Below are 13,034 nucleotides of genomic sequence, written 5' to 3' on the forward strand. Positions count from 1 at the left end.
AAACAAAGACCTTATGTTTGTCAAAATTAGGACTTTTTTATGATCTCACCCAGAATTACTTAAAATAGTATTTATTTTCTTATTTATAGGGCTATATTTATTGATATTCTTCTTACGCAATACCTCTTTTGTAGTATGATTTTTCTCTCTGAATACTCGCAGTAAGTAAAAACTCTGTGAAGGTGTGATACTAATGTGATAGCAGTGCTTGCTGGCCATAACGAATTTGACTTTTAAAAAGTGTCATTGTGTTATAACCATCATTTTTAACCCCATTTAACTAAAGGTTTGTAGACCTCATCGCATAATCGCAAATATGTTTGAGAATTTGTTGATCATGCATTTTCAATGGGCTTAAATATATCAGTGACTAATATATAAACACAAATACAAACTGCTGTTTTCGCTGCAGGAACTATATATCATATTGAAAAATCACTTTGGCACACAGTAATCCCTTCTAATCTACACAGGGGCGCGCCTCCACGCACCGGACGGCCTGATGGGTAAAAAAAAAGGAAACAGTGGTGCACTCTCTGCTGCGCGCTCCCGACACATCACTTCGGTCCTGCACTTTACCGTCCCGTCGAGTGATCCCAAGCAGCCCGCAAGATGACCATCAATACCATGGCTAAAGGAGGCTGGCACCGGGAGCAAATGGCATGCTTTCGAAAGGTACAATTATAGGAATTATGTCTGTCAATTCTTATAATGTGAATATTATCCTGTAGCCTATATATATAAAACCCTCTGTGTGTGACATACAACCAGTGCAAGGATAGGAGAACAAGTTATGAAAGGGTGGAACATTCAATATGAGTGTGTTGTTTTATCTGAATTTCTGACTTATGTATGTTTTGACTGCTTTTCTATATTGTGTGTATCTGCATGCATGTGTGTGTGTGCATCTCCATCTGTGTGTGTGTGTGTGTGTGTGTGTGTGTGTTCCCCTGACAGATGGAGAAAGTGATTGTGGCCATGCAGGACCCTGACATGGGCATGAAGATGAGAAACCAGAGGCTCCTCATCACTATCATTCCACACGCCATGACAGGTGTGTGTGTGTGTGTGTGTGTGTGTGTGTCTATATGTGTGTGTCCCTTTATGTCAGTGTGCATTAGCATCTGTGTGGACATGAACGTTGCAGCTTGTGTTTGTCCCAGCGCTCATGCATAATGCAGCGGTGGATTTTTTGGAGAATACTGTGTGTGCTTTGCAGAGTAGAGAGAGAGGAAGTTTGTCCTCTTTTTCTTGTCTCCTTTATTTCTGTCTCTCTTTTTCTTCTTCAGGGCGTGACATGATTGCCTGGTTGATCCAGAAGTACTGTGTCTGTGAGGAGGGTAAGGAAATGTATTGATGCATATATATTTGTGTTTATGTGAGATAGAGAATATTTGCTGTGATTCTCTTGTTTATGTTTTCCTCGCTTGTTGTGTGTCGTTGCCTGTGCGTTGCTAGGATATGGTGTTTCGTGGTAGTGTGTAATGTGGGGGCTGTTTCCAGTAAACAGGAATGGGGTGAGCCCCAGAGGATCCAAGTTTGATTAACTCACCTGATGATCTGGGTTTGATTAGCGTCCCCGTGGAGGTTCTTCACCTCAGGAGACTTTGCAGTACCTGAAGTAAATTAGAGGGCGGAAAAAAAGTAGCCTGCTGGTCCCTTCTGAGCCTCGGAGCAGACTGAAGGAGGAAAGAGAGGAGCCAGTCGGCAAGGGAGAGAGAGAGAGAGAGAGAGAGAGAGAGAGAGAGAGAGAGAGAGAGAGAGAGAGAGAGTGGTAAAAGCTGATTAAAATGCATCACACAGCTTTTTTTGGTAGCTGTCAGTCTCAAAAGTAGGGCTCTTTACCAAATGAAGGGAGACTGAAGATTGATGACGCATTTCATCACTGGGACAAAGCTTTGATTTGAGAGCAATTGCTGACAGGGTGCAGGTGTTTGCTAAAAAAATGAATGATGAATGAAGCAGTTTATATACTCTGAACGATGCATACAGTTTGTTCAGTTTGAGAGCTTACTGAAACAGCTCTTTCAGGTGCCATCAGACATCATACAATTCACAGCCTAAAGAAACCATGAGACATTCCTGTGATTAGTTTCTTCTGTGGTGTTTAACAGAGGCACTGCACATCAGTGGCATGCTGGTGAGATACGGCTATATTTACCCCCTCAAGGAGCCGAGATCTCTTGTGTTACGGCCTGACGAGTCGCCCTACCGCTTCCAGGTAAGTCCCTCATGCAGTATGTTTATTCAGCCGATTAGACTGTTGTCAGGCTGTTAAATAGGCGTTATCAGTCACTATAAGCACCATAGATGTGGGTCAATAGGGGCCTACTACACCCACTAGTAGGGTTTATCATGTATTCACATGCTAGATTACCGGAAGAAGGTATAAAAGAACACAACACCGTGGTAATTATGACAGGAGCAGAAGTGGAAGTCAGGCGCTGTAGTATAGACAGCGTGAAACTTCAGAAGGGGTGGTACACAGGACTTTCACCCAAGACACAATACTTTGCATCCTGTGTGAAACCAACAATGTGAAGTTGTTTTTGTAGTTATTTTAACCCAAAACATGATGTTTTTCTCTAAACTTAGTGTTTTTTGTTGCCTAAACCTAAAGAAGTTGTAGTTTTGTTGCCTAAACCTAAAGAAGTTGTTGTTTGTTGCCTAAACCTAAAGAAGTTGTAGTTTTGTTGTCCAAACCTAAAGAAGTTATAGTTTGACTGCCTAAACCTAAAGAAATTGTATTGTTTTTTGCCTAAACCTAAAAAAGTTGTAGTTTCATTGCCTAAACCTAAAGAAGTTGTAGTTTTATTGCTTAAACCTAAAGAAGTTGTAGTTTTGTTGCCTAAACCTATAGAAGTTGTAGTTTTGTTGCCTAAACCTAAAGACGTTGTAGTTTTATTGCCTAACCCTAAAGAAGTTGTAGTTTTATTGCCTAAACCTAAAGAAGTTGTAGTTTTATTGCCTAAACCTAAAGTAGTTTGGTTTTACAACATGTTAGAACATGTTGCTTTTAAGTTCCACTTTCACTTTCACAACTTAGTAGGCGTAGTAGGTCCCTAATGACCCACATCTATGGTGCTTATAGCGACTGATAACGCCTATTTAATGGCCTTATAACAGTCGAATCGGGTGGTTTATTCCACCTACTTGTAAAAACCCACCGTCCCTCCTTCCAGTTTAAATGCTTTACGACTTTGGACTCACATTCTCTCCATCTATCACTGGCTATCTCCCTTTCTCTCTCTCTAAAACACTCCATTAGTCCACTTTCTAATCCCCCATCCATCTGCCACTTTCTGCTGCCACTTTTTCACCACCAGCTTCATGATCAATTTCTATCAGAAATGTAAAAAAAAATGTCACTTGTTTTTCTCAGACTCCTTACTTCTGGACTAGCACCCGGTGGCCTGCCTCAGAGCTGGACTATGGTAAGTAAGGAAATGCCAGAAAACAAAACGAGGGAGAACAGTTATTTCCCACCCATCATGTGACAAACTATAAATAATTCATGAAAGCCATCACTTCAAATATAACTTCTCAAAAGAGTTCTGATAAGCATTTGCAGGAGCTGTGGGGAAAACATACAGATGTAGATCAGGGCACAAATCTCTTAACCTCTGTTTTCATTTCTTTCTGTACTGTTTTTGTTTTATATGCCATCAGCAATCTATTTGGCTAAAAAGAACATAAGAAAACAAGGAGAACTGATGGAATATGAAAAGGTGAGGAAAGTGTGTGTAAGTAAGAGAGAGTGAATATGTGTGTGCGTTATGAATTATGCAGTAGTCCGGGCTAAAAGGCCTATGTTGTTATTACTTTTCTAAATTCTAGTCCTGTTTTCTCTTTTTTTTTTATTCATCCGTTGTTCCCTTTCCTCTCTTCCTTTTTAGGAGAGGTACAGTGTGTTACACAAGAGGATCAACCACACCTGGGACTTTGTGGTGATGCAAGCCAGAGAGCAACTCAGGTACACCCACACACACACAAACACATGCACAAACAGATAAACACACACACAAACTTACAGTGTGATTTATGTTTAGAGCATCCAAACAGCGGCGGAAGGCTGACCGCATTGTACTAGAATGTCAGGAGCAGGCCTACTGGCTCATCAACAGACCCCCGGTACGTTTACTCTCATTGTACTTTACTGTAGTGTACTATTGTATCATCATCATATAATATTATATTATACTATAGTATACTATATAACTATACTATTCTACACTACAGTGTTTTCTACTGTGTTGGATTAGAATATGTACTACACTACACTACACTAATACTATACTATACTATACTATACTATACTATACTGTTATACGCTATAGAGGTACTACAGTATATTGCTCTTCATCATACAATATTATATTATACTATGACATGATGTGCTATACTATACTATACTATACTACACTATGCTGTTCTACGCTATAGTGGTATTACAGTATATTGCTCTTCATCATACAATATTATATTATGCTATGCTATAGTTTTTTCTACTGTGATGGATTACAATATACTAAACTGTTTTACACTACAGTGGTATTACAGTATATTGCTCTTCATCATACTATACTATACTATATTATACTATACTATCTTGATTTACACTCCACTGTACTACTACTATACTCTGCTATACTATACGTAGTACACTATACTATACTATACTATACTAACTTGTTCTACACTCCACCGTACTATACTATACTATACTATACTATACTATACTATACTATACTATACTATACTATACTATACTATACTATACAAACTATAGTATCTTGTTCTACACTCCGCCGTACTATACTATTCAGCTATAGAAACACAACAGTATTTAAAACAGTCAGTAGTCCCACTAATGTTCACTCACAGTCCCTTCTGCCTCCTACATGAAATATTCAACCCATCTGGTAAAAGCCGGAGCTGACAACAGGAGAAACAGAGAGAGAGGGACAGAGAGAGAGAGAGAGAGAGAGAGAGAGAGAGAGAGAGAGAGAGAGAGAGGAACAGAGAGAGGGACAGAGAGAGGGACAGAGAGAGAGACAGAGAGAGAGAGGAACAGAGGGAAAGAAAACGAATACTCATCATATTCCACTTTCTTTATTTTGCCTAAACATCAAAGCCGTCCATTTGATTCTTAGATGGAGACAGGTAGAGAGGAGGATCAGAAGGGAGGGAAAAAGTGTGTGTGGGGGCAGAAAGCAAAGTGATGATGAGAAGTGTAGCGGTACTGTGGGGGAGAGGAGAGGAGAGGAGAGGAGAGGAGAGGGTGAGCCAGAGGACAAGGGTTTGGAGGAGGGACTCCATCTTGTCTTGCCCTTATGAATTAGGGACGAGGACATGGAGAAAAAGAAAGAGGAACTTGAGAATAAAAATCAGAGCCAGTGGAGTGGAAAGCTCAAGGAAGGATAAGTGCTCACTCACACGCATATTCTCATCTCACACACACACACAGTACATTTAATTATTAGTGTGCGTATCTGTGTGCATTTTTTTTCCAGCCTGGGGCACATAATGTGTTGGACATGGGTCTGGAGAGACCAAATAACTTCAGCGCATGGGTTACACTGGTCAGTGACATCATCAGATTTGTTTACTTCCTGTTTTAGTGTTTATTCCCCTCTGAAAAAACTTAATGTGATAACGCGTCTATGCTTGCTTTCCTTCTTTCTTGCTGCTGGGAATTGTTTCAAAGTAAGTGTCAAAGTGAGCCGTGCTATACTATGCATATTACAGCACAATATTTTTTAAATTATAAATAGAGGTTAAAAATTTGAGGACATGACATAATAGCCAACCTCCATTGTCCCACATGGAAATTATGGCTGGTTATAACAATTTCTAAGTAACAGTAGCACAGAAAAACATCCATCTGTTATGATAATTAAATATATATTATGTTTTGAACAGTATATAATCTCATATAATCTCAATATTTAAAGCCATTGTTTGTATAGTTGGACACATATAGACACGGGGAGGCTTCCTTGTTCTGCTGATATGACTGTATAAAAGTATAATGCAGTCAATGTGTGACCCAAAGTGATGACACTGTATTTCTCTTTACAGAACTAGAACAGTGACTACTTCAAAAGTGAGGTAAACATCATACATAATGTATATATACCCTCACTTTAAGTACATTGAGTGTATGTTATAGCTCGCTTTGTTTGTGTTTACATTTGTACATTTGCTTCTTTCTTTGTTTACAGATCGACACTTATAGAAGGGCCCTTGGAAGAAACCGTGTAAAGTCATCCATCTGCCTAGAAGGGTACGTGTCATGCACAAGTACACATACACACAAGGACTAATGGACTTGTAGTCCCGGACTGCCTGAACCGAACTCTCCAGCACGCACGCACACACACACACACACACACACACACACACACACACACGCACGTAAGGCTTAGTGCTCCCACTATAAGAGCCACTAATGGATGCTTCCTGAGGCAAGTTGGAATCAGCAGCCATTAACTCTTGTGATCTGCAGCACTAATACAATAATACCGTGTGTGTTTGTGTGTGTGTGTGTGTGTGTGTGTGTGTGTGTGTGTGTGTGCATGCCTCTGCATTTGTGTGTCTGTGTGTATGTGCAGTTTTGTGAAATACAGCGAGCAGTACCTGAACCATGACCCCATTATGCAAGGATGCCTTCCCAGTAACCCCTGGATCTCTGATGACACCGCACATTGGACGATGAATTCAGAAATGTGAGGAAATAATATTATACACAGATACACACACACACACACACACACGTTATAACAAATCTAAACTGCATTTTACTTTAGCTGGTTTCAGCTTTGGTAGCATCTCTTAAAGGGATAGTTTGGGTGTTCTGAAGAGGAGTTGTATGAGGTATTTATTTTTAATCAGTGTATTACCTACAGTAGATGACAGTTGGCACACCCCCAGTTTGGAGAAGCAGACAGGAGTTACCGAACAGAGGCAAAGCAGTGTACTGCTGTGGACGGGGCCGGCAGCAAAACATATTTTAGCCACCTAAAAGAAAGGCCCACCTAAAAAAATCAATATCAGTTAAAGTTTACGCTGTATTTAGAATGTTTTCGCTGGTTTACTGTGCCTTGAGACTAGGGCTAGGTGCACAATATTTTTGACCAAATACCTCAATATCAATATTGCGACGATATTGTAGGGTTGACTATCGGTGTGTTCACAAAATATTTAGACAATAAGATTTTTGTTATATCAGTAATTTGGATATAATAAGTAAGTGGGTAAAGGCAAACAATAGAACAGCTAGAACAGTCTGGTATGTTCAGAAAATTACTTTACTGTAATGCAGCCTTTAAAACCAGGAAAAGACAAAACTTACGATATCCAAAATCTAAGACGATATATCTAATCTCATATCACAATATCAATATAATCCCAATATATTGCCCAGCCCTACGTGAGACAGCTATACAGTCAATGCTTCCAACGGAGAACCGACGAAAAGCAACCAGACTCCATTGAGAAAACAGTACTTTTACCTCGGAGAACACGGGAGTTGCTGGTCTACCGCTGCCTCAGTTAGTTAGTGAGGTAAAATTACAGTTTTTTTCAATGGAGTCTGGTGGCTTTGGGAGAACATAAATGGATACAACGGCTTCAGTTCCCTATCAAATATGGTGAGCCTTTCTTTTAGGTGGCTAAAATTCGTATTGCTACCGGCCGCGTCCACAGCAGTAGATTGCTTTGGTCCCGTGGGGTAACTCCTGTCTGCTTCTTCAAGCTGGGGGCGTGCCGACCGTCATCTACTGTAGGTAATACACTGACTATGAATAAGTACCTCATACAACTCCACTTCAAAACACCCAAAAAATCCCTTTAACATGTCAGTTCATTTTTGTTGTTAGTTATCACAGTAGCTCACAGTGTCACAGTGGATGTGTTTGTGTTGTCGTTGTGTTACTGTGAGCAGGGTACCTACACCGACACGTCTTCGAGTTGAACGTTGGAGCTTCAGCTTCATGGAGCTCCTCTGTGACGACATGGGGAGGCGGGAGTTCATGACCTACCTGGAGAAAGAGTTTAGTGGTAAGGAGTGACTGAAATGTTGGAATATATTAAAAATACAAATGTTAAAACATTTGCTGATTAGGTTCGGTGATCGGACCCGACCCAACTTGGTGTGAGGATTTCAGACACAGAATATCCCAGAATATTTCTTCCACCTTCTTATTTGTATTCTAAACCATCTTCAGGTTGAATATAAATTGGCAATCCAATGCTGCAAATGGAATTATATATTGAGAAGCGTATCGCAATAATAGAGAGAGTAAAAATAATTTAATTGTTATCATATGACAATCATCTTAAATTGATTCTTACTCTTACTAGCATTCAGAATTTCATTATCTCCACTAATGACATTTTCCAATCCCAGCGGTGAAAGATGGAAGGGTTGAGGTAGTGGAAAGGAAGATTAATTTCATGATATGGTTCGCTGAGAGGATGGAAAGAGTAGATAAGGAAGAAGAACAGAAGCAGGAAAGGGATTTGTTCATCCATGCAGACATATGAAATATTGCCAGGGGCCAAGGTTTTCCACAGAGGCCAGCCATGCTATAAAAAGTCTCTAATTGTTTTTATCACATTTCCCTGCGTCACTGTTGTGTTATTCACCTCCATACATACCCGACACCTCACTCTCTGTCTCTCTCTGCTAGCGGAGAACCTGTGTTTCTGGCAGGCCTGTGAGGAGATTAGGCACGGAGAAAGTTCCAAGATCATAGAGAAAGTGGAAGACATCTACAAGTAAGCGTACAAACACACACACACACACACACACACATGCAGAAATATACACTTATATTTACCGTCAGATGACTGACAATCTTTTGTGTGTGGCTCAGGAACTTCCTGGCTCCCGGAGCTGCCCGTTGGGTCAACATCGACAGTAAGACGATGGTTAAAACTCTTGAGGGGATCAGACACCCGCATCGTTTCGTCATGGACGACGCACAAATGCACATCTACTTTCTCATGAAGAAGGTCTGACCTCTGACACATTGTAGATTGACACTTTAACCTTTGGGTATGGAAAGACAGTACACTTGTCTTAACTTGTCTTAATTGTCCATACCAATGGTCATGCACGTTTTAGCCCCTTTGCCGTAAATCAACTATACTTAACATAACAGCTGATTATTTCCCAAACCATACTACTGTGTGACAAATTTGAATGCACTTTTTCTCCTCTTCCAGGCATCCAATGATTTAAATTCATTTCTATAGAATGTGAAAATCTTTTAACAGACTTTTGATAAGTATTTGAATTGTGTCATCATTTCCTGGGACATTAAAATTTGCATTATTGTTGTTTGGTAATACAGTGTGGACTTTTTAAATCGGTCTGCACTTAAATTACATTATCATGCAACGATAATGTAACTTTGCCAAAAATGATTGTAGTTTTGGTGTTTAGTGTGATGGGAAGTACTACTCAAGCAAACTTCACGAATCTGCAAATTGATTTTCATACCATTCAGAAGAGAACAAAAAAATCAATGGCTGCCTGGAAGAGTAGGATTTAAAGATTATGCTTTTATGTGCTTTTCCCCTTTCTTTTAGTGTGTTATATAGTTTTTTGTGCATGTAAAAGGTCTGCAAAGTTACAGAGCCCAAAGTCCAGGAGCAGGAGCTCAAACAGAGCGTTTCAGACAGAGGGTGAAAAAAGGTGCTGGTACGAGAAAAGTAAAGCGTTTTTTGAACATTAAAGCATGTAAACATGTTCTAGTAGAAACCCAAAAGTATGGACCTGGAAATAAGCATAATAGGTCCTCTTTAACAGGGATTTAACAGGGTTTAGATCTCCAGGGGTAGGTTGGTATAACTGTGTGTCATCAGCGTAATTATGATAACTTGCAAGGGGTTTCCGGATTTTGTGGCTGCACAAACTGAACAGCAGTGGACCCAGTATTAACCCCTGAGGGACGCCACATTTGATGCCCTTTCCTTTCCTGGATATACAATTCCCAACAAAAAAATTGTCATCCATTCAGATAGAATGCAAACCAAGCACATTTTATTATGCTTCCGCACCGGCAACAGCGCGATTATGTTTTCAGGTTGTCCATTCTCGTGAACGCGATATCTCAGGAACACCTTGAGGAAATTTCTTCAAATTTGGCACAAACGTCCACTTAGACTCAAGGATGAACTGATTGGATTTTGGTGTCAAAAGTCAAAGGTCAAGGTCACTGTGATCTCACAAAACACATTTTTGACCATAACTCAAGAATTTCATGCAAATGTCTAACAGGATAAAATTATTTAGTGATGACATTATTGACAGACATGGATATAAACTGCAACTTGACTGGTTGGCGGAGGCATACAACCACAAGGCGGTAATTCAAGTTTGTCAAAACATACATTTTCTGTCAACTTTAGGTAGATATGGAATTCATTTCTCGTCCATAAACTAAAAGCAGACACCACAACAACTTTAAAGGTTAGGAGACAGTTATTAGAATGTGTTTAGGTGGTAATGTTGTATTTGTGTTTTTGTGTTTAGGACTCTTACCCAAGATATCTGAAGTCTGACCTATACAAGAACATGCTGGTCAAAGCTATTGTCCCCCAGGAGACAAAGAAGAGGTGAACTTCGAATCAATTCCAACTTTTACTTTACTTGTACTTTACTACATTCATTCGCTAACATTACACTCCTTCCTCTCAGCGTGTTCCCCTTCATGAGACGCCAGCGGCACTCTAGCCCCTCCCCCGCTCAGGCCGTCGCCCAGACGATGGATGAAGACGGGCACGCCAAGGGGGCCGGGCATGCAGGTACCAACTCTGCAGGCGGCTCCCATGTCTGATGTCGGGCCAAAAAACAAAAAAAACAAAAACGTGACAATCTCGGCCTCCATTGTCTCTGTCGGTCACCATAGCAACCACCCAAGGAGTTCTCTGCTTTTTCTTTCAAGTCAAGCTGTCTGTGTGAAAGCCACAACGCTTCAACAGTACCAGAGCTAGGACTTCAACGTTAGAGCTTCCTCTCAGAGCACAGGTGTTAATGCGTACCTCAGCAGCATCACATCTTATTCCCCGAGCACGGGCAGCGAACAGCAGAGAGGAAAAAGAGCTTTTAGTGCTGCGTAGTCATCCAGCATCCCATCCCATCTCAGACAATCTGTCCCGTTCTTCATATTGACTCCTAATACCAAGTCTTTTTTTCTCCCTCAGTAGCTTTTATATAGAATCTACTCTGTCTCTCATAAGCAGGTTTAGACAAAAGCATTGTTTATAGAGCAATTGAGATGTAAAATATGTATTTAGTCAAAACTTTACCTCAGCATGTGTACGATTATCGTACAGTTTGCTTGTTTTGTTCATCCCATGCCGGTCGTCGCTGTTAATTTTGCTCGAGCATGTTTTTCATCCCAATAAAATGTCACAACAGCATTCAGTGTTGTGTTGTGCTCTCAGCGCTGCATGCCGTGGTGAACTGTGAGTGTGGATCTGCTTTTATTCTTTGACTTCCTCTCGCTCCTCTCTGCTCTCTTTCATTCATGTGTTCTATTTCTTTGTAGACGTGGGATCTATTTTAAGCACAAAGCCTTTATATGGTTTGTTTTAGCATTTATTAAACTCCAGATGTGAAGGTTTTGTAATGATGAAGTACTGAGTAGAGTTCAGTCACTCAGCCCATTTCACAGCTACTTCCAGAAGCTTAAAAACCAGCTGCTATTTGCAGAAAACATTTGCTCAGGTCTGTTTCCTACAGTGACATCTGTCTGCACATGCTGTTCTCTCTCTCGCTCTCTCTTCCGCTACTGTGTTTGAACTTAGTAACTTCTTTTCACACCTTTCTTCTTCATCTAATAACCTTTCGGGTTTTACTTCCCTCCATTTAGTCCCGAGGGAGCTGCAGTTTCTTTCCTTTTCACTAGACTGGCTCCCTCTACTGGCTGTATGCAGTCAAAGTAACACTAGTTTTACTTATTCCTGTAAATTAGTGGATCCAAACCATTTTGTCTTGTGACCCCTAAAAATGAACAATGTCTACCCTTTAGTTAATATGAGTTGTGAGCAGTTCAACCACCATTTTATTTAAAGGGGAACTACGCCCATTTTCAAAAATCATACATGTTATTCCTATGATCTAAGACAGTCCGAAAACTAGAAAAACTCTTAACTAGGGTTATCATAGGGTATAAAGTGAACAGTGAATGGGAGACTGATTTTGAGAACCCACAGGGTGTTTAGTCAGTTGTGAAACAGAAAATGTTCCCATATACTTATTATATTATGTAGTCATTGTCTGTGGATCAGCTCCAGACTTTATACCCTATGACATCACAAGTTTGAGTTTTAACACTCTAGTTTGGGGATTTGGGAGAGAGTTGTTCATGTTAACTAGTATGTTTTGGACTGTCTTAGACCATAGGAATAACATGTATGAATTTTGAAAAAAGTGAGAGGGCTGGGCGCCTGGTTAGCTCAGTCGGTAGAGCGGGCGCCCATGTAATAAGCCTCAGTCCTGACTGCGGTGGCCCGGGTTCGAATCCGGCCTGTGGCCCTTTCCGCAGCCACTCTCTCTCTCTCTCTCTCCCCCCTTTCCAAGACTCTATCCACTGTCAATAAAAAATGGTAAAAATGCCACTAAAAAATAACTTAAAAAAAAAAAAAAGAAGTGAGAGGGCTGACAAGGTGAAAGTATCCAGTATTTCAAAAGACAAATATAGCAAAAACAAATGAAAGAATATTTACAAGAAATAAATATAATTTTGAGGAGAAAGAAATTTATTATTTTTCCTTTTTTTATCCCTTTAATCATCTTGAGACAGCTCAGATTGATCTTAATCCCAGGTTGGGACTCACCACTACTACTACTGAGCAAGGATCCCTTTCAGGTGACAATTCAGGTTAAAGTTCACTGATTTTACACATACATGTCAGGTTACACATCATAAGGAGGACTACTCAGTCTGGGAAAACTGTTGTATAATATCTTCTATGGCCGTGGAGGAGCTATCTAAAGTCTGGAGTTAGACAGAAAACCT

The 13,034-nt window shown here is 40.3% G+C and overlaps 1 protein-coding gene across 2 annotated transcripts; it reads left to right on the forward strand.

The window, feature by feature from the left end:
* The first annotated feature begins 521 nt into the window (after positions 1–521).
* On the forward strand, positions 522–10,862 carry rgs11 (regulator of G protein signaling 11). Of its 2 annotated transcripts, none has more exons than XR_012595805.1 (17): positions 522–675; positions 958–1,054; positions 1,290–1,340; positions 2,115–2,221; positions 3,383–3,434; positions 3,670–3,728; positions 3,897–3,973; positions 4,050–4,131; positions 5,514–5,582; positions 6,088–6,111; positions 6,225–6,286; positions 6,615–6,728; positions 7,946–8,061; positions 8,694–8,781; positions 8,880–9,720; positions 10,544–10,626; positions 10,709–10,729. XR_012595805.1 is itself a non-coding variant. In XM_074650537.1 (17 exons), exons 1-17 carry the CDS (start codon positions 613–615, stop codon positions 10,845–10,847), a joined length of 1,422 nt encoding a protein of 473 aa, XP_074506638.1. In that variant the 5' UTR covers positions 522–612; the 3' UTR covers positions 10,848–10,862. The 2 variants fall into 2 exon arrangements, 1 of the variants encoding a protein (XP_074506638.1); XM_074650537.1 differs by having other exon boundaries at positions 8,880–9,018; positions 10,709–10,862.
* The last annotated feature ends 2,172 nt before the right edge of the window (positions 10,863–13,034 follow it).

Source organism: Sebastes fasciatus, chromosome 11 (assembly GCF_043250625.1).
Source record: "Sebastes fasciatus isolate fSebFas1 chromosome 11, fSebFas1.pri, whole genome shotgun sequence".
NCBI lineage: Eukaryota > Metazoa > Chordata > Actinopteri > Perciformes > Sebastidae > Sebastes > Sebastes fasciatus.

Bases quoted from the DNA above. Each gene is read 5' to 3' on its own strand.
- rgs11 (XM_074650537.1), top strand. From the start codon at position 613: ATGACCATCAATACCATGGCTAAAGGAGGCTGGCACCGGGAGCAAATG. The intron at 6,112-6,224 runs GTAAACATCATA...CTTTGTTTACAG, and splicing joins GTGACTACTTCAAAAGTGAG to ATCGACACTTATAGAAGGGC. The intron at 9,019-10,543 runs GTCTGACCTCTG...TTTTGTGTTTAG, and splicing joins TCTACTTTCTCATGAAGAAG to GACTCTTACCCAAGATATCT.